This window comes from Coregonus lavaretus (genome assembly GCF_964263955.1).
Source record: "Coregonus lavaretus genome assembly, chromosome: 26".
Taxonomy (NCBI): Eukaryota; Metazoa; Chordata; class Actinopteri; order Salmoniformes; family Salmonidae; genus Coregonus; species Coregonus lavaretus.
In genome coordinates this window covers 13431839-13450374 of record NC_140013.1, presented here as the reverse complement: position 1 = coordinate 13450374, position 18536 = coordinate 13431839, and the positions used below count along the sequence as shown (strand labels likewise).

General features: G+C 47.6%; 1 protein-coding gene across 1 annotated transcript; it reads left to right on the top strand.

Annotated features, from left to right (window-relative positions):
- The first annotated feature begins 1552 nt into the window (after positions 1–1552).
- On the top strand, positions 1553–18325 carry LOC311101716 (uncharacterized protein). Its single transcript, XM_084142880.1, has 28 exons — positions 1553–1674; positions 2972–3061; positions 3323–3434; positions 4084–4315; positions 5842–5985; positions 6282–6395; positions 6519–6596; positions 6924–7028; positions 10410–10463; positions 10603–10680; positions 10935–11008; positions 11232–11675; positions 11886–12017; positions 12336–12531; positions 12749–12832; positions 13043–13165; positions 13371–13514; positions 13657–13740; positions 13879–13935; positions 14015–14274; positions 14526–14708; positions 14877–15075; positions 15262–15369; positions 16287–16401; positions 16673–16972; positions 17143–17215; positions 17316–17438; positions 17535–18325. The coding sequence occupies exons 2-28, from the start codon at positions 2977–2979 to the stop codon at positions 17629–17631; spliced, it is 3798 nt and encodes a 1265-aa protein (XP_083999006.1). The 5' UTR covers positions 1553–1674; positions 2972–2976; the 3' UTR covers positions 17632–18325.
- The last annotated feature ends 211 nt before the right edge of the window (positions 18326–18536 follow it).

Here is an 18536-nt window from a genome sequence, read left to right as displayed (position 1 = left end):
GGACTGCAAAGCCAATAATTGAATTACTGTGTAGATTAGGCTACTGTGTAGATAACATCTCACGTTCAAGTTCATGGAGGACATGTTCAAAGACAGCTACATAAGCATAATATTTCTGAAAATCTGATTGGCATTCGTGCCTAAATTCTCTGCTGTCTTGTACAACAAGGCCTATAAACAATTAGCTCATTGATTTGTCTTCTGCAATTTTAGGAGGGTCTCACGGTAGAAATGGCTGGTGGATGTTTTTTTGTAGAGGAACTAGGCGATGATGCAAAGTGATGATGACACACAGATGCATCTTTCAGATTTTTATTAGGAGCAAAGCCAATGAACAGTCACTGCTCGGTGGCGAAAGCAGAGGATTTCTCTGACTGATTTGCTGCCACCTTATGGTAGATGCGTGTGTTGCATTAGGGGCCAAACAAACTGCATAGACCAGCATACCTTTCAAGCTTGTCCATGCTGGTCTATGGTGATCCATCCTGGTCAGTGCTGGTCTGATGCTGGTCAAGTTGGTTGGACCAGCATGGTCTAGCTGGTCACGCTGGTCTTAGCTGGTCAAGCATATGCTGGTCTATGCTGTTTTTTTAAGCAGGTATTGTGACAATGTTTTTGAAATCAGACATACTTTTAAACTATATTATTGTTATTATTGAAAAGGAAACAACAGTAAAAAAGCCATCATTTTGGTGGCAAATTAATGGGGGATAAACCCCAACTGAGTGCATATACCTTTTGGTTGCTGTCAATAACATAATGTTGCCCACAACAAAGCAGGATGCATTCGTCAAGGAACCACTTCATTGACACCTCCTCATACTGGAAGACTCCTATTGTTGATGTCATTTGGAAGTGGCACTGCAATCCTGTATTAATTGCATGCAAATTAGAGTCTTCAATTGTAACTAATCTGACCTGTGTTCAAGGGAGAAACACTGCCGCTAACTCACTCTCTAACCAAGGTGCATGAATTGAGGAACAAACTGAAGTGAAGTGGAACGAACTCTTCGAGTACAGTGGAAGTGGATAAAGGTATTGTTTTACAGAAAGAGAAAATACATTTTATAATGGCCTACTATGGGCTCAGGGACCAATCACAGTGGGAATACAAAAAAAACCTGATGTGATTGGTTAAATTGCAGAAATCCGACCAATAGTTTTTTACATAGACTGACCAATAGATTGTGGTTACATGTATTTTTCTAAGTTTATTCATGTTTATTACATTTTCTGCAAAATGCATTCATTTTTCCAATGAGAATGTGGAGATATGAAAGCACTAGCATATTGCACTATGAGATTACCTGCCAATGGGATGAAACTGTACTAGCTAGTAAATTACAGTACTGTAAATAATTTGAGGGGCAGTGATTAGATCAAATGAGAGGTGTCCTCTGCATCACTGCCAATGAGAGGTGTCCTCTGCATCACTGTTGTCCAATCTACTAGTACCGCGATATTTCTGAGTGGTAGGCGGGTGCTACGTGGTTGCTAGGGATGATAGAACCGGAAACTGACTAAAGCGTCCCTGGAAGCTCCATCAGGGGATTCTGATTTGATATGTTGTGGTTGCAGACCCAGTGCAACCAATCTACTCAAGGGAAATTGTCGATTATAATCGCACTTGATTAATCTTGCCCTTACTGGGACAGGAGAATAACTTGTAGTTAGGTAGGTAAATCGTATTTTTTTTGTCCAAGTTGAAGTTTCTAGCTAGCCAATATGCTAACGTTACTACTAACTACAGTAACGTTAGCTAGCTAACGTTTTCCTCTGAGATGTGACACCACCCCGCCTTGGTCTGTCAGGAAACCTAACGTTAGCCAGCGATCTAGCTATAAAACCATGTCGACAGTTATTCTAATTTAAACGGCCAACTAGCTAATGTAGCTAGCTAGCTCGACATGTAGCTAAACTTACGTTAGCTAACTACACGTACTAGCTAGCTAAAAGGTAAATATACTGTAGTTTTAACTCGCTAAGTTAGCTAACTAACGTTAACTCCCGCTACCCTCTTTTAGTTTTAAATTGAAAAGGTTTCCCCTTTTAACTGTGGTAAAGGGTTCTTCATTGTGACTAGCTACACGACTTAGCTAGCCAAAACCCAATAGCATAGACCCAAAGGCAGTGGTGTAATGTACTTAAGTAAAAATACTTAAGTAGTTTTTGGGGTATATGTACTTTACTATTTATATTTTTGACAATTTTTACTAAACTACATTCCTAAAGAATATTAACATTTTCCTGACACCCAAAAGTGTCACAAACTGATTGTCTCAAAGGCATTAAGAAGGAAAGAAATTCCACAAATTAACTTTTAAGAAGGCACACCTGTTAATTGAAATGCATTCCAGGTGACTACCTCATGAAGCTGGTTGAGAGAATTGAGACAATGCCAAGAGTGTGCAAAGCTGTCATCAAGGCAAAGGGTGGCTATTTGAAGAATCTCAAATATAAAATATATTTTGATTAGTTTAACACTTTTTTAGTTACTAAATGATTCCATATGTGTTATTTCATAGTTTTGATGTCTTCACTATTATTCTACAATGTAGAAAATAGTAACAAATAAAGAAACACCCTTGAATGAGTAGGTGTTCTAAAACTTCTGACCAGTATTGTAGTTTATACATTTACTTTAACTTTTGATACTTAAGTATATTTTTGCAATTACATTTACTTTTGATACTTAAGTATATTTAAAACCAAATACTTTTATACTTTTACTGAAGTAGTACTTTACTGGGTGACTTTCACTTTTACTTGAGTCATTTTCTATTAAGGTATCTTTACTTTTACTCAAGTATGACAATTGGGTGCTTTTTCCACCACTGCCCATAGGACTGTACACAAATAGAGGTCCCATATAGGGTTTGGTTTGTAGTGATGCATGCGCTACTTGCAAATTCAATTCAACCAAGCTAAAATGTTCAAATGGCATCTACAACATGACTATTTTCCCCCTAAGTAACCATGACAGCAGCTGCTGCTCTACAAATTGGAGACCAGCTGATCCTGGAAGAGGACTACGATGAGAGCTATATCCCCTCTGAACAAGGTAGAGAGGAAGGATACAGAAGGGCAGTATGGCTCCGTTTCTAGTTGACAGATCAGTAGACTGTATGCTACATTGCTGAAACAGAACTACACAAGCATCAAACACATAGGCACATCTCAAAACCAAGCAATGCTCTGTTTTACATAGATAAGACACATGCTGTGCTTCATGACACGTTCACTAACTTATTTTGGTTGTGTGAGAAGTAATGTAATGTTAGCTGGATATTTTCCTCACTGCTTTCTTCCCCTCCCCTGTCAGAGATCCACGAGTACGCACGAGAGATTGGCATTGATCCCAATCAGGAGTCAGAGCTCCTATGGCTGGCCAGGGAGGGCATTGTTGCCCCACTGCCTGCCGAATGGAAACCCTGGTAAGCAGGCAGGCATCTGCCACTATAACAGAAATGGAGTCTGAACATGGTGGCGTCGGTCGGTAACATTCACTCAAGTGAATTTGAAACCGAACACAAATATTCTCACCTGTGTGGTGAATTTGTGTGTGTCAACACATTTGTAGAGGGGGGATGCTTTTTGTGCTACTCCAATTAATTGCAGTAAAACAGTACTTTGTGTTTTATTTTTAACAGTACTTTTTCGATAGTGATTCATTAACCACAAATAACACAGATTTGGTCATACTGACTCATCACAATGTCACCCTTGTCTTGCATGGATCAGTTGTGTCTTGGTCGTGGTCTCGATTCACAGTCTTTTTTACTATGATCTGAGTTTGAAGACACCTGACATTGACTCCATCTCTGGCCCCTAGTAGTGTGTCAACAGTGGTAGACTGCCCAGGATTCCCAGACACCATATACACCTACAATCAACCTGTCAAAGGAAAACCACTTTCTCCACATCTTTCCTACTCTAGAGATCCTTCCTAGCTGGCCTAGTTCAGTGAATGGTTTCTCAAATCCCACTGTTAGTGCCACTGTTATTTTAACGTTCACTGGTCTCTTCTCCCTTCTCTGGGCTCTGAGGTGCTGAAGTGACCCCCTCCTCTCCCTCCTCTCGCAGTCAGGACGTGACGGGGGACGTGTACTACTTCAACTTCTCCTCGGGCCAGTCCACCTGGGACCACCCGTGTGACGAACAATACCGCAGCCTGGTAAAACAGGAGCGCGAACGAGCCGGCACCCAGCCCCACGGGCCCCCCACCACCGCCGCTAAAAAGGAGAAGAAGAAGAAAAAAGATAAGAAGGAGAAAAAGAAGAAGGAGAAAGACCAAGAGCTCCTGAAACCTCCAGGAGTGAGTGGGCGTTGTTATGTTCTGAAATACACCAAGCGCATGAAGTGACTCACAACACTGCAGTGCTGTTGTGTGTAGATGTATTGGTCTTGAAATAACTTGAATTCTAAATCATGTCAAAGAAGCACGGCTATTCCACTTTGTCACTGAGGCGTAGCAGAAAATGCTGTAAATAGTAGAAAGGAAACAAAGTACAAAGAGTGGCTTGGCTGGACCAATACATTATTATATTATATTGTCTTGGTCATCAACACAACAGTCACATACTTCTGCTTGGTTGCTTCATGCCCCTGAGTTGCTAGGTGATACAGATATACCGATATAGTGATTATCGTAGTGGTAATAGAGTAATAAACAAGTCATTGTCCTAAGTCGTTCTCCATTTCCTATGTGTATCCTTTCTTAACAGTCTGTATTCAAAGGGGAAAGTCCTGCATTGAAGGAGAGCCAGACAGAAACAGGGAAGGCCACTCTTGGATTACAGGGACCCTCTGCACCCACCCAGCCCCCTCTCTCCCCCCTGAACGTCAGCTATGCTGCCCTCTCTAATACAGCACCCCCCAGCTTAGCTCCACTATCCCACCTGTCCACCCTCTCTCCTCTCACCTGGGCTGTATCTCCTCTCTCCCCCCTGGGTGGGTCTGTCTGCTGCAGTAAGGCCCTAGCGGATGCCCAAGAGATCCTGGGCCTTTCTCCTGGCTTCTCCAGAGCTTTCTCTGACCCAGTCCCAGAGACTCAGCCTCCACCTGTCTCCTCACACCCTCCCAACACCCCTGGGAGGGGGTTCAAACTGACATGGGGGCTAGCGCTATACGATGAGGAATGGGACAGGGCAGTGGGGTTTGGCCCAGGGCCCACTGATGTCACACAGAGCCAAGCTGATGCAGTTAGTCATGGTAGTCTCGAGGGGGGAGCAGAGGGCTTTGTCACTGAGGAGGTGGTGGAATGGAGGGGGGCAGCAGAAGACGGTAGGGAGAGCAGTAGTGATTTCAGCGACAAGGTGGTCTGTTTAGAAGTGGAGGTAGAGGAAGGAAAGGCTATTGAACCCCAATTGCCTTCATATGGTCATTCTACACCTGGGGCAGTGATGATGAAAACATATGAGGGAAGAGAAAGCCAAGCCAAGCAGGAGGGAAAGTTCATCCCAGGAGTTCACTTACTTGATGCCAGGGACAGTGAGCAGGACCTCGTGCCCTACATGGCCCCTCTCTGTCTCTCCCCTGGCCCCATGTCCCCCTACCTCTCAGCCGAGAGACAGGGGATGGGAGAGAGCATGGCTGATCCTGTAGGGCAGGGCAGTGCAGGGAGTCGGCAGGTAGGACCACAGATTACAGACAGGCAATAGTAAGACATAGGCTCAGAGCGTAAAGGAATTGTTGGAGTCACATGAGAAGGATTGGTAGAAGCAGATGAATGATGCCAAATTTGACTCCGTTTCGATAAGATCCTTGAATATCATGATGATTACTATTAACCTGACCCCTCTCTACACAACATATGTGTTAACGTGTTTCTCTCTCTCTCAGCCATTGAGCTTGGCCCTTGGGCCCCTGCAGGCCCCGTTGGGGAGCCTGGGGAGCCTTGCTCCTCTACGGGATCTTGATGGCCCGGCCTTGAGGGGGTCCCTGGGCAGCTCTGGAGGGCTGGAGCCCCTGAAGAGTCCCCTTGGGGTAAGAGCTTTCACCTTGATGAAAAAGAATGATTGTTAATTACCTTATGTACTGTATTACCCTTATGCTTATAGTGTGCTGTAGAGAGTCCTTAACCTTTTACCTCACTATTTCTCTCCCTCCCTCCCTCCCTCTCTCTCTCTCTCTCTCTCTCTCTCTCTCTCTCTCTCTCTCTCTCTCTCTCTCTCTCTCTCTCTCTCTCTCTCTCTCTCTCTCTCTCTCTCTCTCTCTCTCTCTCTCTCTCTCGTCATTCACTTCCTCCCTCCCTTCCTTCATCCCTCCCTCCCTCCCCCAAGGGTCCTCTCTCAAGCTTGGGGTCCAGTCTACTGGGAGGGCGACAGGAGGAGCGTGTGGCTTTCTCTCTGCCTGGGTTCGATGATGAGGATATCATCTCAGAGGATGAGCAGCTGGTACGTCTTTCAACTGGCAACGTGCATACCAGAACAGGGCACTGTGAAACAGAATTTTTGGAGAACGAAAGTGTTTAATTAGTGGAGTGTAAGTTAGATGTATGACTGTCATGCTGTTTGCAGAGTCCTTGTGGCTCGGCCAGACTGTTACAGAACCTGCACCTGGACTTGGATGCGTTGGGAGGAGGGCTGCAGTATGAGGTACATCACCTTCTTCATCATGCACAATAACACAGCACAAGAACATCAAATAGGGGTCATTCCATACTCCTAACAGAACACATACCATGCTCATAACATTACATAACACACCTACCACTCAACTTGAACTGTGAAGCATTTCACAGAACATTTCTATTTTATGGCATAGCCCCCTTGGGACTTTTCACCTACTTTCAACTCCATCAGTATATGATACCAGTGCAGATAAGCACAGTCCCATGTCATTATTACATTAGAAAACCTCTTTGTACAATGGATTTAGGCTCAACCATGTGTGTGTCACCCTGTGTGTTGTGTGGCTAACAGGACAGTGAGGCCAGTGGAGTGGCCCCACTAGAGGAGAGGACAGAACCAGAGCTACAGGACCTGGCCCTGTCTGGAGAGCACATCCCTGACCCCCCCTCTCAACAGGTAACACACACACTACTGATGTGGCTCAATCTAGTACTTCTCTCACTGTCTCTTTCTCTCTTTTCATCCCACTGTCAATCAGGTGGTGTATGTCAGTTTTAGGACTTTCTAGTAGTTTAAACTACATACTTAGATATATTGAACAGTCTCAAACCCATGACTATGTTATCTGATCTATCTGAAGAGAGATCACGAGATGCAGACCTAGATAGAACTGCTCTTGTGTACTAGATTGCCTTTAACCAAAACCAACACTTGAGGGATTGTAAGTGTAAGCTATCATTGGGAAACGGTGTATGCCTATTCATTAATTGAGACATAACATCTTTGTCATTTATCAACTCTCATAAGTGTGTGTGTGTGTGACTCTAAACATGTGTTTTGGTTCTTGTGTCTGTATCTCTTCCTGGTTGTGTAGATGTTGTGTCAATGGGAGCTGTGCTATGGTCACGGCTGCCACTGTTTCTTTCTGTTTGTCACTGTTTGTTTGTTTGCTGTCTGAGTCTTTCATTTGATCACCCCTCACGTTGGTCTTAGAGGTCTGTCTGGGTGGGTGTGTGTATTTAACTGTGTACTTCCTCTGATTTTGTAACACTTCTCTGTGTTGTTTGTTGTTGTTGACATGACTGTTCTCTTTCGATGAGCTCTACCTACGGAATGTGTGAGTGGTTTGCATGCCGGTCAGGTCCCTGTGTCTTCTCCTTGTCACAATATTTTGTCCTCCCCAACCCCCTTTCTCTCCGGGTGCCACCATCCTCCCCTTCCAACCAAGGACTCCCTTCGTGGACGCCACCTCCTCTCCTCCCCACCACGCGGAGGCAGCAGGGACTGCAGTAGTGCTGGGGTCTGCCCCTCTACCCCAGACCCCCAGCCTGCTAAAACTAGAGACAGTGGTGAGCCAGATTATGAGGAGGGGTGGGGAGAGGACGGAGAGAGTGTGGCTGAGGAGGAAGGAGGTGAAGAGGAGGACCAGGGAGAAGAGGGACAAGCGAGTGAGAGGAAGAAAGGAGAGGAAGAGGAGGAGGAGGGAGAGGAGGGCAAGGACGTTGAGACTGAGGTCAGTGAGGAGGTAGAGTGTGAAGAAAAGTTGGAGGAGGGAGAGGAGGAAAGTGATGAGGTCATAAAGAGTGAGGAAAAGGGGGAAGGGGAGGAAGAGGGGACTGGTGATGTTGTTGAGAATGTCAATAAAAAGGAGGAAGAAGAAGGAAGTGATGAAATGAGAGAGAGATATCTTGGAGAGCAAGAAGAGAGTGATGCGGTAGTAGAGCGACGTGTTAACAATGAAGAGCTAGAAGTAGAGCATGACAAACAGGTGGAGGAAAGCAATGAGCTAGTTGAGAGCAGTGTAAAAAGTGAGGAAGAACAAAAAGCAGAAGAGAGTGGTGAGGGAGTTGACAGATGCAATAAAAGTGAGGAAGAAGGAGAGGAAAAAGAGGGGGAACAGGAGGAAGAGAGTGATGAGGTAGTAGAGAGATATATTAAAGAGGCGGAGGAGATGGAGGGAGGAGATGAAGAGGAAAGTGAGGTAGTGGTGGAGAGATATTTCAAAAGCAAGCATGTGGAAAGGAAGGAAGAGACTGTCAGAGACAGTATAGAGGAGGAAGATGAGGCAAAGGGAGATGAGGATAGTGATGAAGTGGTTGAGAGGTGGTTGAAAGAGGAGGAGGTGGAAGAGGAGGAAGGCAAAGTTGAGGCTGAGGAGGGAGAGAGTGAGGTGGTGGAGAGGTGTGAGGAAGAGAAGGAGGAGGGGTGTAAAGGAGAGGCTGAAGAGAGAGAGAGTGAGGTGGTGGAGAGGTGTGTGAAAAGTGAGGAAGAGGAGGCTGAGGAGGGCGAGAGTGAGGTGGTGGAGAGGTGTGTGAAAAGTGAGGAAGAGGAGGCTGAGGAGGGGGAGAGTGAGGTGGTGGAGAGGTGTGTGAAAAGTGAGGAAGAGGAGGCTGAGGAGGGCGAGAGTGAGGTGGTGGAGAGGTGTGTGAAAAGTGAGGAAGAGGAGGCTGAGGAGGGCGAGAGTGAGGTGGTGGAGAGGTGTGTGAAAAGTGAGGAAGGGGAGGAAAGTGACAAAGTCTTAGAGAGATGCTTGCTGAGTGAAAAATGGGCTAGTGAAGGAGAGGAGAGCAGTGAGGATGAGGTGGAGAGGTGCGTCAAAAGCGAAGGAAAAGAAAAGGAAGGAGACAAACTTGAAGAAGACAGCGATGAGGTGGTGGAAAACTGCATTCAGACCATGCAAGCCTCACTGAAACCAAAAACATCCACAAGCTCAGAGGAAGTAATCGAGAGATTCAAACCACAAACGGTCCAAGCTAGGTCACTGGGGCAGAAGAAGAAGTTAGCGAACCTTAAACAAAGTGACAAAATGGAGGTGTATGTGGGGAAGAAGAAGAATGTGCCCAAACACAGCCCTCTACCAGCAGAGGTAGGGGTTTGGTGTGCTTTGACCATGTCGTGGCCCCTGCCCTGTGTGCTCCCACTCTGCATGCACCTCTGCCCCTCTCTCAGCCAAAGGAGACACCAATCCATTCCCTGAGGGGCTGTGTGTGTCCCAAGTCCCAACCCTGGTGAATCCAGCACCCCAGTCTCCCTCTCACATCACATTGGTGTCTTTGGTCTTTACACATGTTTTTGCCAGTCCACCAAACCTCCAGCCATTGGGCTTCTAACACTTGAGCCCCTGAGGACTGGATTGGAATATTCTGGTCCCCTTGCCAGTTTTGCATTCATCCCTCTTCCTCCAGAGCTGAGAACTGCAGCCCTATCCTCTCAGCCAGCCCCCCATGCAGCCCCATCCTCTCAGCCAGCCCCCCAAGGCAGCCCCATCCTCTCAGCCAGCCCCCAAGGCAGCCCCATCCTCTCAGCCAGCCCCCCAAGGCAGCCCCATCCTCTCAGCCAGCCCCAAAGGCAGCCCCATCCTCTCAGCCAGCCCCCTAGCTGCCCACCATCTCAGACAGCCCCAAAGGTAGCCCCGTCCTCTGTCCAAACTGCAGTGCTGTAGCCATTGTTTCTTTGTCTACTGCCTGCTTGACCAGCCCTGTGTCTGAGTGGTAGGGGCATTTTGTCTGACTCTTTTCCTCTTGTCTGCCCAAGCTTTGCTGATCAAGCCATGGGATGGCTGCTCTGTGCTGTTGACTAGTGTATTGTCCCTTTGCTGCTGTACTTGCTTTGCCCTACTACGGTAGCCTTCATAGTTGCTGTGTGTGTCCTCCTGTTTGACTGGGTGTGTGTCGCTGAGAAGGGCAGCATGCATCCATGTTTTCTATCTGTCTGTGTGTGAGTGCATGCGTCTGTGTGTGTGTGTCTGTCTGTGTGTGTGTGTGTGTACACGGTGTTGAGGTGATACGGTGGCACTATGCTTCATGTCAGTGACTGAGTGTGTGTTTACATCAACAGTCCGAGGCCAGCGAGCACATCGAGGTGGCATCCTCCTCCACTGAGGACCTCAAGGTACTTTTTTATGGATTGAGAACATGTCCCTATAGATAGGCCTATAGAATAGATACTTTATAATGTACAATTTTAACAGATATTATCAAAGGGAATGTTTAGTAAAGACTAACAGTGTTGTGTTCCATTTTCCCTTTAGTCTGGTTTTGGCTCCAAGTTGTCAGAGAAAGTCCTGGAGCTGAAGGATCTTTTCCCTGCTGTTAGTCCACGCCTGCAGGTACCACACTTTCTCCTCCTCTCCTTCTCTTCCTCTCCTTTCTTTTTCTCACTCGCTCACCCCTCTTCACCCTGGTTCTCCTCTTCACCTCCTTCCTCACTTGGGTGTTCTCAGTCACAGTGGTTGTCTGGCTGTCGAGTTTGTAGGCACAGTTTGTACCGTTCTTTTATTTTGAGAGTAAGACTCACATCATGCCATGTAGAGTTAGATGTTAGCGTTTGCTATTCATCTAAAAAAAAGTATATTTTCTCCAGGAAGACGAGGGGAAAGTGAAAGTCAGTGCGGAGGAGGAGAAGGAACGGAGGAAGAGGGCAGAAGCTGCAGAGAGGTTGGCAGACAAGCCTTTCTGATTCTGATAAATGCCCATATTTCCGGATTTGAAATTTGGAACACACATTGTGATACAAGCATAATGTCATTGTCATTGGTGCAGTAGTCTGCCTCTGGCACAGATCAGCAAGTCTAGAGCTGAGACAAGTAATTTATCTGACTTCCCTCCCCTTTCTCTCTCTCTCTCTCTCTCTCTCTCTCTCCCCGCCCCCACTCTGCAGGCGTCTCCATGCTGCAGGCAGGGAGGATCCAGCAATGGAGGACAGGCCCCCCAGCCAGCCCAGTGAAGCCCATCAGGACACAGGGTCCTCCCATTCTGAGCCGGAGCCCCGGCCGCGTGCCGAGGGGGTCAGCACCAGCGCCAGCCTAGGGGTGCCGGGAGTCCAGGGGATCCAGCGTCCTGACACCTCCAGAGGCCGCCTGGTTAGGAGCCCCCACGCCCACAACCAGGAGGAAGCCCCCAGACAGGGGGAGGACAGCAGAAGGGCCCAGGAGGAGGAGGAGAGGGAGAAGGAGAGGAGGAAGACTGAGAGGGAGATAAAGGAGGAGAAGGAGCGTGCGCTGCGCGAGAGGCAGGAGAAGGTGCGCTTCCTTCAGGAGGAGCTGAGGCGGGAGGAGGAAGAGGAGGAACGGAGGCTGAAGGAGGAGAGCGAGGAGAGGGTCAGGTAGGCCTTCAGGCAGCAGGCCACAGAGTAGTCAACCTCCCTCACTCTCCACTGTTATAGTAGTATTTGTGAGCTGTGATGCTTCCTGCCCTCTAATGCCCTGTGATGTGTGAGGATGTGACTCAATGTTGATGCTTAGGCCTGTGTGACAGTGCTGGTTATCTCACCCGCTGCTGTGTGTGTGTGTCCTTGTCCTGACCGGTCTTCCAGGAGCCTGAGGCAGAGGCTCCAGAGTAAGGGGAGGGAAGAGGAGAGCAGGCTGAGTGTGGAGTCTGAAAGCAGGCTACTGGAGCTGAGGGAGACGGCCCGGAGGGAGAGAGAGAACCAGCAACGCACTGTCAGGTGACTCATCTCATCTCTCTCTACTATTCATCCATCTGCTTAAGCACACACACACATTCATTGGCATGACAGCCATCTCCCTGGAGTGCTGCACTGACCCTTAGATCACATGCCCAGCGACCATAGCCGTATTAATATGACACTACGTCACATAACTATTCTGTGCCTAGGCTATACTATTCTTACTACACATACAGTAGGTATAGCAATACTGCTTGGTCACTGTAAAAAACAAGACAAAAAAATATTTGAGCTAGAAATGATTGTGTGTGTGTGCGTGCTTGCTACGTTTGTTTGTGTGTGTGTTGTTTTTATCAGGGAGGAGGGCGAGGCGATGCTGAGGGAGCTGCGTGCCACCCTGGAGGCGGAGAGAGAGGCGGAGCGAGAGAGGATAGCGGCCCAGAGGAGGCGGGACCTGGAGCGACTGAGGGAGGAGTCAGAGGAGGAGCTACATGCAGAGAAGCGGAGACTGCTTGGGGAGCGGGAGGAGCAACTCAGCTCCCTCAAACAGGAGGTGAGAGAGGGGGAGGGGAGAGTGGCGATGGGGGTGGGAGAAGGGAGAGGTGGAGGTATAGGAGAGGGGCCTTCCAATACACACCTGTACTCGAAACAACTGAATGTGAACTGTCTGGACTCATGTGTTTGAGTTTTTGTGTGGGAAATACATGGAGTGAGTCTAGGATAGTGTGTGTGTGTGTGTGTGTCACACAGTGTGTTGTTGTGTTCCTTAGGGGAGAAGCAGTGCCAGTGAGAGGCGGAGGGAGTTGAAGAGCCCTCGTAGCCCAGAGCAGCATCTAGCAGAGTACCAAAGAGAGGTGAGAGAGCACACACACACACACACACACACACACACACACACACACACACACACACACACACACATTACTTCCCACACAAAACCTTAGCCCCTCATCTCACTCACTGCATATACACATATTACAGTATTATAACAGTATGTCAGTCTAAACCCTATGTAGAGTGTTGTGACATTATGTATCCCTCCCACTCACTGTGTCTTGGTCCAGTTGGCAGACGTGCTCCAGGAAGTGAGGGAGGAAGTGCAGCGTGACCACGCCAGGAAGCTGGAGCAGCTCAAAGACGACCACCGCAGAGAACTCAACTCTATCAGAGAGAATCATGTGGACCAGGTGAGACACAGTTCAAAGGTCACAGCTTCTTGTAACTGCCAGCTGCTACTGTCATTGTTGCTTTGGCTGTTGCCTCTGCACTGTCCTTACATGTAATGCTGCAGTTAAATATTGTGGAAAGTAACTCATGATCTATTTGTGTGTGTGTGTGCGTGCGTGCGTGTGTGTGTGCGCATGTCTGCATGTGTGTGTGTTTGTCCTCCAGGAGGCTGTCCAAAGGGAGCAGTTGCTGTGTGCCCTGCAGGAGGAGAGAGATCGCCTGCTGGCCGTCCACAGCACCCAGCTGGAGAGACTCCGTACACAGCTAGACACCCAGCTCTCCAAGACCCGCCAGACACACACACGCAAGGTGAGGACAGAGAGACACACACACACACACACACACACACACACACACACACACACACACACACACACACACACACACACACACACACACACACACACTCCCATGTATCATCTCTAAACACCTAAAGTATGTCATCCCTCAGGAGGCAGAGATTCAGGAGCTGGGGGACAAGCTGGAGCTGAGGGCCAGAGAACTGAAGAGCCAGGAGGCAATACTGAAGACCCAGGTAATCAATCAATCACTGTTGCATTGATATGTGTATTCGTGACTATCTGAAACGCTTGTCCTAGGCTATGGATTGATTGATTACTGTATGTGGTTGGGCGCTGTTGATTAAAGGACATATACGTTTGGCACTTTTCAGGCAGCGAATTTGAAGAAGAGGAGGCAGCAGCTTGGGGATGAAGAGGATGAGATAGAGGTGAGGATTCATCATCATCATCATCATCACCACCTCTGTCTTCATCATGCTGTAGATATTAAGCCTGTGATGTTTTCAGGCTCTGCCTCGAGTCATGCAGCAGAGAGATGGACTGAGAGAGGATCTGGAGCGGGTGAAAGAAGAGAGGGATAGGGCGAGGCAGGAGGCGGAGAGAGCGAGGGAGGAGAGGACCAAAGCGAGAGACGAGGCGGAGAGAGCGAGGGAGGAGAGGGACAAAGCGAAGGAGGAGAGCAGGAGGATGAAGGAGGAGCGGGACCGGCTGGAGAGCAAGGTGGAGCTGCTGCAGGAGCGCTGTGAGAGTCTGAGCCGCAGAGTCAGGTACACACACGCACACACACACACACACACACACACTTGGCCTGTTAGTTGGGGTCAACCTCCGTTCACTCCTGTTTCATTGTCATCTTGCAGCTGGCAGTAGCATGTCTTCCAGACTTAATGTGAGACTTCAAGTCTAGCTTGCCAGACTACTGAGCTCTTTGTCAAGCGGTTGATCAAGTCATACTAATGGTTCAATGTTATCCCAATACCAGTACTTTCTCAGTGACGAACATATGATTATATTGCAGTGATCTGGAGCAGAGTGAGATCAAGAGGCCCTCTAGACTGGACAGAACAGATGAGGAGGTGGAGAGGAAGGATAGCGAGGCAGCGCCCTCTACTGCTGGACGGGAGAAAGTGCTGCATGTGGAAGACCTGAAAGAACCGCCTCTCTCCCCCATCTCCAGAGACAGCGAGAGCAGCTTGGACGAGTATGTGTGTGCGTGTGTGTGTGAGTCAGAGCATGCATGTTGCACCCTTCTATCCTGACTAACTTCTATGTGTGTGTGTGTGTGTGTGTGTGTGTGTGTGTGTGTGTGTGTGTGTGTGTGTGTGTGTGTGTGCCTGTGTGTGTCTCCCTCTTCCTGTCCCTCTCCCAGCTTGCGTCAGTATATCTCCTCTGAGGGGCTGTCCCTGCAGAAGGCCCGGCGCTTCCTGGAGAGGGAGAGTGGTCGTCTGAGGGAAAGACAGACAGCGCTGCAGCTAGCCCAGGCCCGGTCCAGCTCCTCTCAGTACCCCAGCACCACCACCCAAACCCAGGCCACACAGGAGATGTACAGGAACCTGCAGCAGGTACGTGTAAGTGTGACTCCCTTATCCCTTATAGACTCCTACACTCTGCCCCAGTGCCCTTGTGTTTAACATTCATGAAGTGAGAGAGTATGCATGACTACCGTGTGTAACTGTCCCTGAATCTCTCTCTCTTTCTCTCCCTCTCTGTCTCTCCCTCTCTGTCTCTCCTTCGTTTCCTCTTCTGTTCCTCAGGAGGCCAGTGACGTGGAGGAGTTGCGGGTGACTGTACAGAGGGGGAACTCGTTGTTACGCAGGAAGGAGGAGAGACTGCAACAGCTAGAGAGCTCTGTAGCTGAAGAGGTGCTTTATTACGACACCAGAAAACCTTTATATACCACATATCCTGTCCCCTGTACACCACCTATACTACATACCATGCACATAACCTTATACATACTGGAATAGATTGCTAATAAACAACACACTATACACTGAGTGGACAAAACATTAAGAACACCTGCTCTTTCCATGACAGACTGGACCAAGTGAATCCAGGTGAAAGCTATGATCCCTTATTGATGTCACTTGTTAATTCCACGTCAATCAGTGTAGATGAAGGGGAGGAGACAGGTTAAAGAAGGATTTTTAAGCCTTAAGACAATTGAGACATGGATTGTGTATCTGTGCCATTCAGAGGGTGAATGGGCAAGACAAAATATTGAAGTGCCTTTGAACGGGGTGTGGTAGTAGGGGCCAGGTGTACCGGTTTGTGTCAAGAACTGCAACGCTGCTGGGTTTTTCACACTCAACAATTTCCAGTGTGTATCAAGAATGGTCCATCACCCAAAGGACATTCAGCTAACTTGACACAACTGTGGGAAGCATTGTAGTCAACATGGGCCAGCATCCCTGTGGAACGCTTTCAACACCTTGTAGAGTCCATGCCCTGACGAATTGAGGCTGTTCTGAGGGCAAATGGGGGTGCACCTCAATATTAGGTTCCTAATGTGTTGTACACATACATATTGTGTATGCGTTTTTACATTACATTTTTGTCATTTAGCAGACACTCCTATCCAGAGCGACTTACAGTCAGTGCATTTAACTTAAGGTAGCTAGGTAAGACAATCGCATATCACAATCATTGTAAGTAAAACTTTCCTCAATAAAGCAGTTATCAGCAAAATCAGTGATAGTAAGAGAAGACAAGTGTTAGTGTTAGAAAGGCAAGTACAAAAGTATGGAGTTAGTTTTTTCTCTTGCTTTCCCTTGCCCAGGTCTCCCATCATCACTACTATGATGACCAGGACAGACTAGCGGCTGATAGGAAGGTGACCTTTGATGTGACTGAATCAGATATGAGCAGCGTCAGCAACGGCCATGATGGCCTAGGTGAGAGAGACAGACATACGGGAATATTCATTCCTTACACACTCACAACAGGAAGGCCTGTACTCCTCCTCTGCCATATTCTTATCATACTCTCTCTCTCTCCCCCTTCATTGTTCCTCCTTTTTTCCCCTTTCACGCACTCCTTCCTTCCTTTCTTTCACACCTCGTCCCTTGCTTTTCTCCCTCTTTCTTCTCGTTTTCTGACATTCGCTCCCTTTCACTCAAGCACTCTCTCTCCCTCTCTCTTTCCCTCTCTATCTCTCCACTCTAGGTGGAGAGCCCACAGTGCCAGCTAAGGTGCAGCACTTAACCGAGTCGCTTCAGCACATCTCTGGCCAGCTCAACACAGTCCTGGGTGCCCTGGGCTCCCTGACCCAACGCCAGACCCCTTACCAGCCTCTCCCCCTACCCCTGCCCCTCTCCCAGCCCCGCACCCCCACCTCAATGCCTCTTTCACAGCTCTCCATGCCTTTGTCTGGGCCCTCCTGGGCGTGGGCCCCCCACAGCACCTCCACCCAGCCACGGGGTTCTGAGGACCTGCTCAACAGCCGCTGGGCCAAGCTCTTCCCTGGTACATCTGAACCAAAGAGCTACAATATCATATATGTTATATTAAATATGCGTTCTATTTAATTATGTCGTCTGAAGAACTCTCTGTTCAGTGTTTGTGTAGTTTCAGGTAGGGTGAGTTGTTGGTTTATTGGTTTAAGACTACACTTATCTTTGTCCCTTCTTCCATAGGGGCTCCTATTGAGCCCATAGCCACCAGTTCATTGAGGACCAATGCACTTTATTCAGGGTACAGTCCTGCAAGGTAAATATGATTTTTTTTACTCAACTGTCACTCATCCCTTTCACAGTAGTATATCTTGTTGAATGAAGGTACTAAAGAAATGTGTGTTTGTGTGTGTTAGTGAGCAGGCTCGTAGTCTGTCCTCAATGCAGCCTAAATCAGTGGAGATGGATGGCCAGAGGCTACAGGGTATGATCGATGGCAACAAGAGATGGCTGGAGACGCGCAGGAAAGACCCCAGTGTGTATCCTTCTGTAAACATACTTACACACACAACATTGAACAACTTATAATGGAGCTTGGTTCAGTCTTGTACATTTCCTTAACAGGTTTTCATCAGACCTCTGTTCACGCGTTATCGGACCCCCCCAACTATGAGTGGACTGGTCCAGCTGAGCCTGGATGACAACAACCAGATTAAAGTGTACCATTACTAAAGGGGGGGGGGGGAGCTACAGACGGAGCAAGGATCAACACAAGCAGATAAAGATGTACTGTTACTAAAAAAGGGCTAAGGATGGGTGGGTTTTTAAAATTAACTTTGAGTAATGCAGGGATCCCTCTAGCTCTGGTCCAGGGCATTACTAGAGGAACCCCCTCAACTATGTGTGGACCAAAGGAACGCACTAACACCCTGGACCAGAGCTAGGATTCCTCTACAACCAGATTTACACATCAGATTACTGTAAGAAACATTTTTAAGTTCTCTGGTGAACTCCTCACCCTCAGTTTAGCAGTGATTGTGTGACAGAAGAGTGAGAGGACACTAGGGCTGTTTCAGTGGTCTCTGTAATTTCATTCCATTGGCGTGCAAGGGTGAATAGCTTAGGAGGATGGTGAATAGGCCCGTAGTCAACAAATCCGTTTATTTGCCTTTTTTTTTGCCTCTAGCTATTTAAATGTTTCAAAGCAGAATGCGTAGTTGTTACATATACAGTAGGTGCTTCACTTTATTAGGAGAGACTTTATGAGCGAGATATTGCTGAGCCTCATAACTGATGTGAGGTGATAAGTGACTAAAGATCATTGTCATGGTATCAGGTTGTATAAGATATGTTGTATCACTAATTCCACACCATAATAACCACTACAAGGGCAAGACAATGACTTGTGAAGCATTCACAGTCTGTATGAAATTCTGGTAAGAGAGACCCTCTTTCAGTGTGTTTACTGTGCAGATAGTGTGTGTGACATACAGTATTTTTATAAGAAATATTTTAATAAATGTAAAGTGGTGTATATTCATAATGCTCATGTCAAGCTTTCATTGTTTTTCATGCAACAGCTTTTCAGTATTTCATTTGTCTGCATTACATAGTAATCACCAGGGTTGTATTCATTG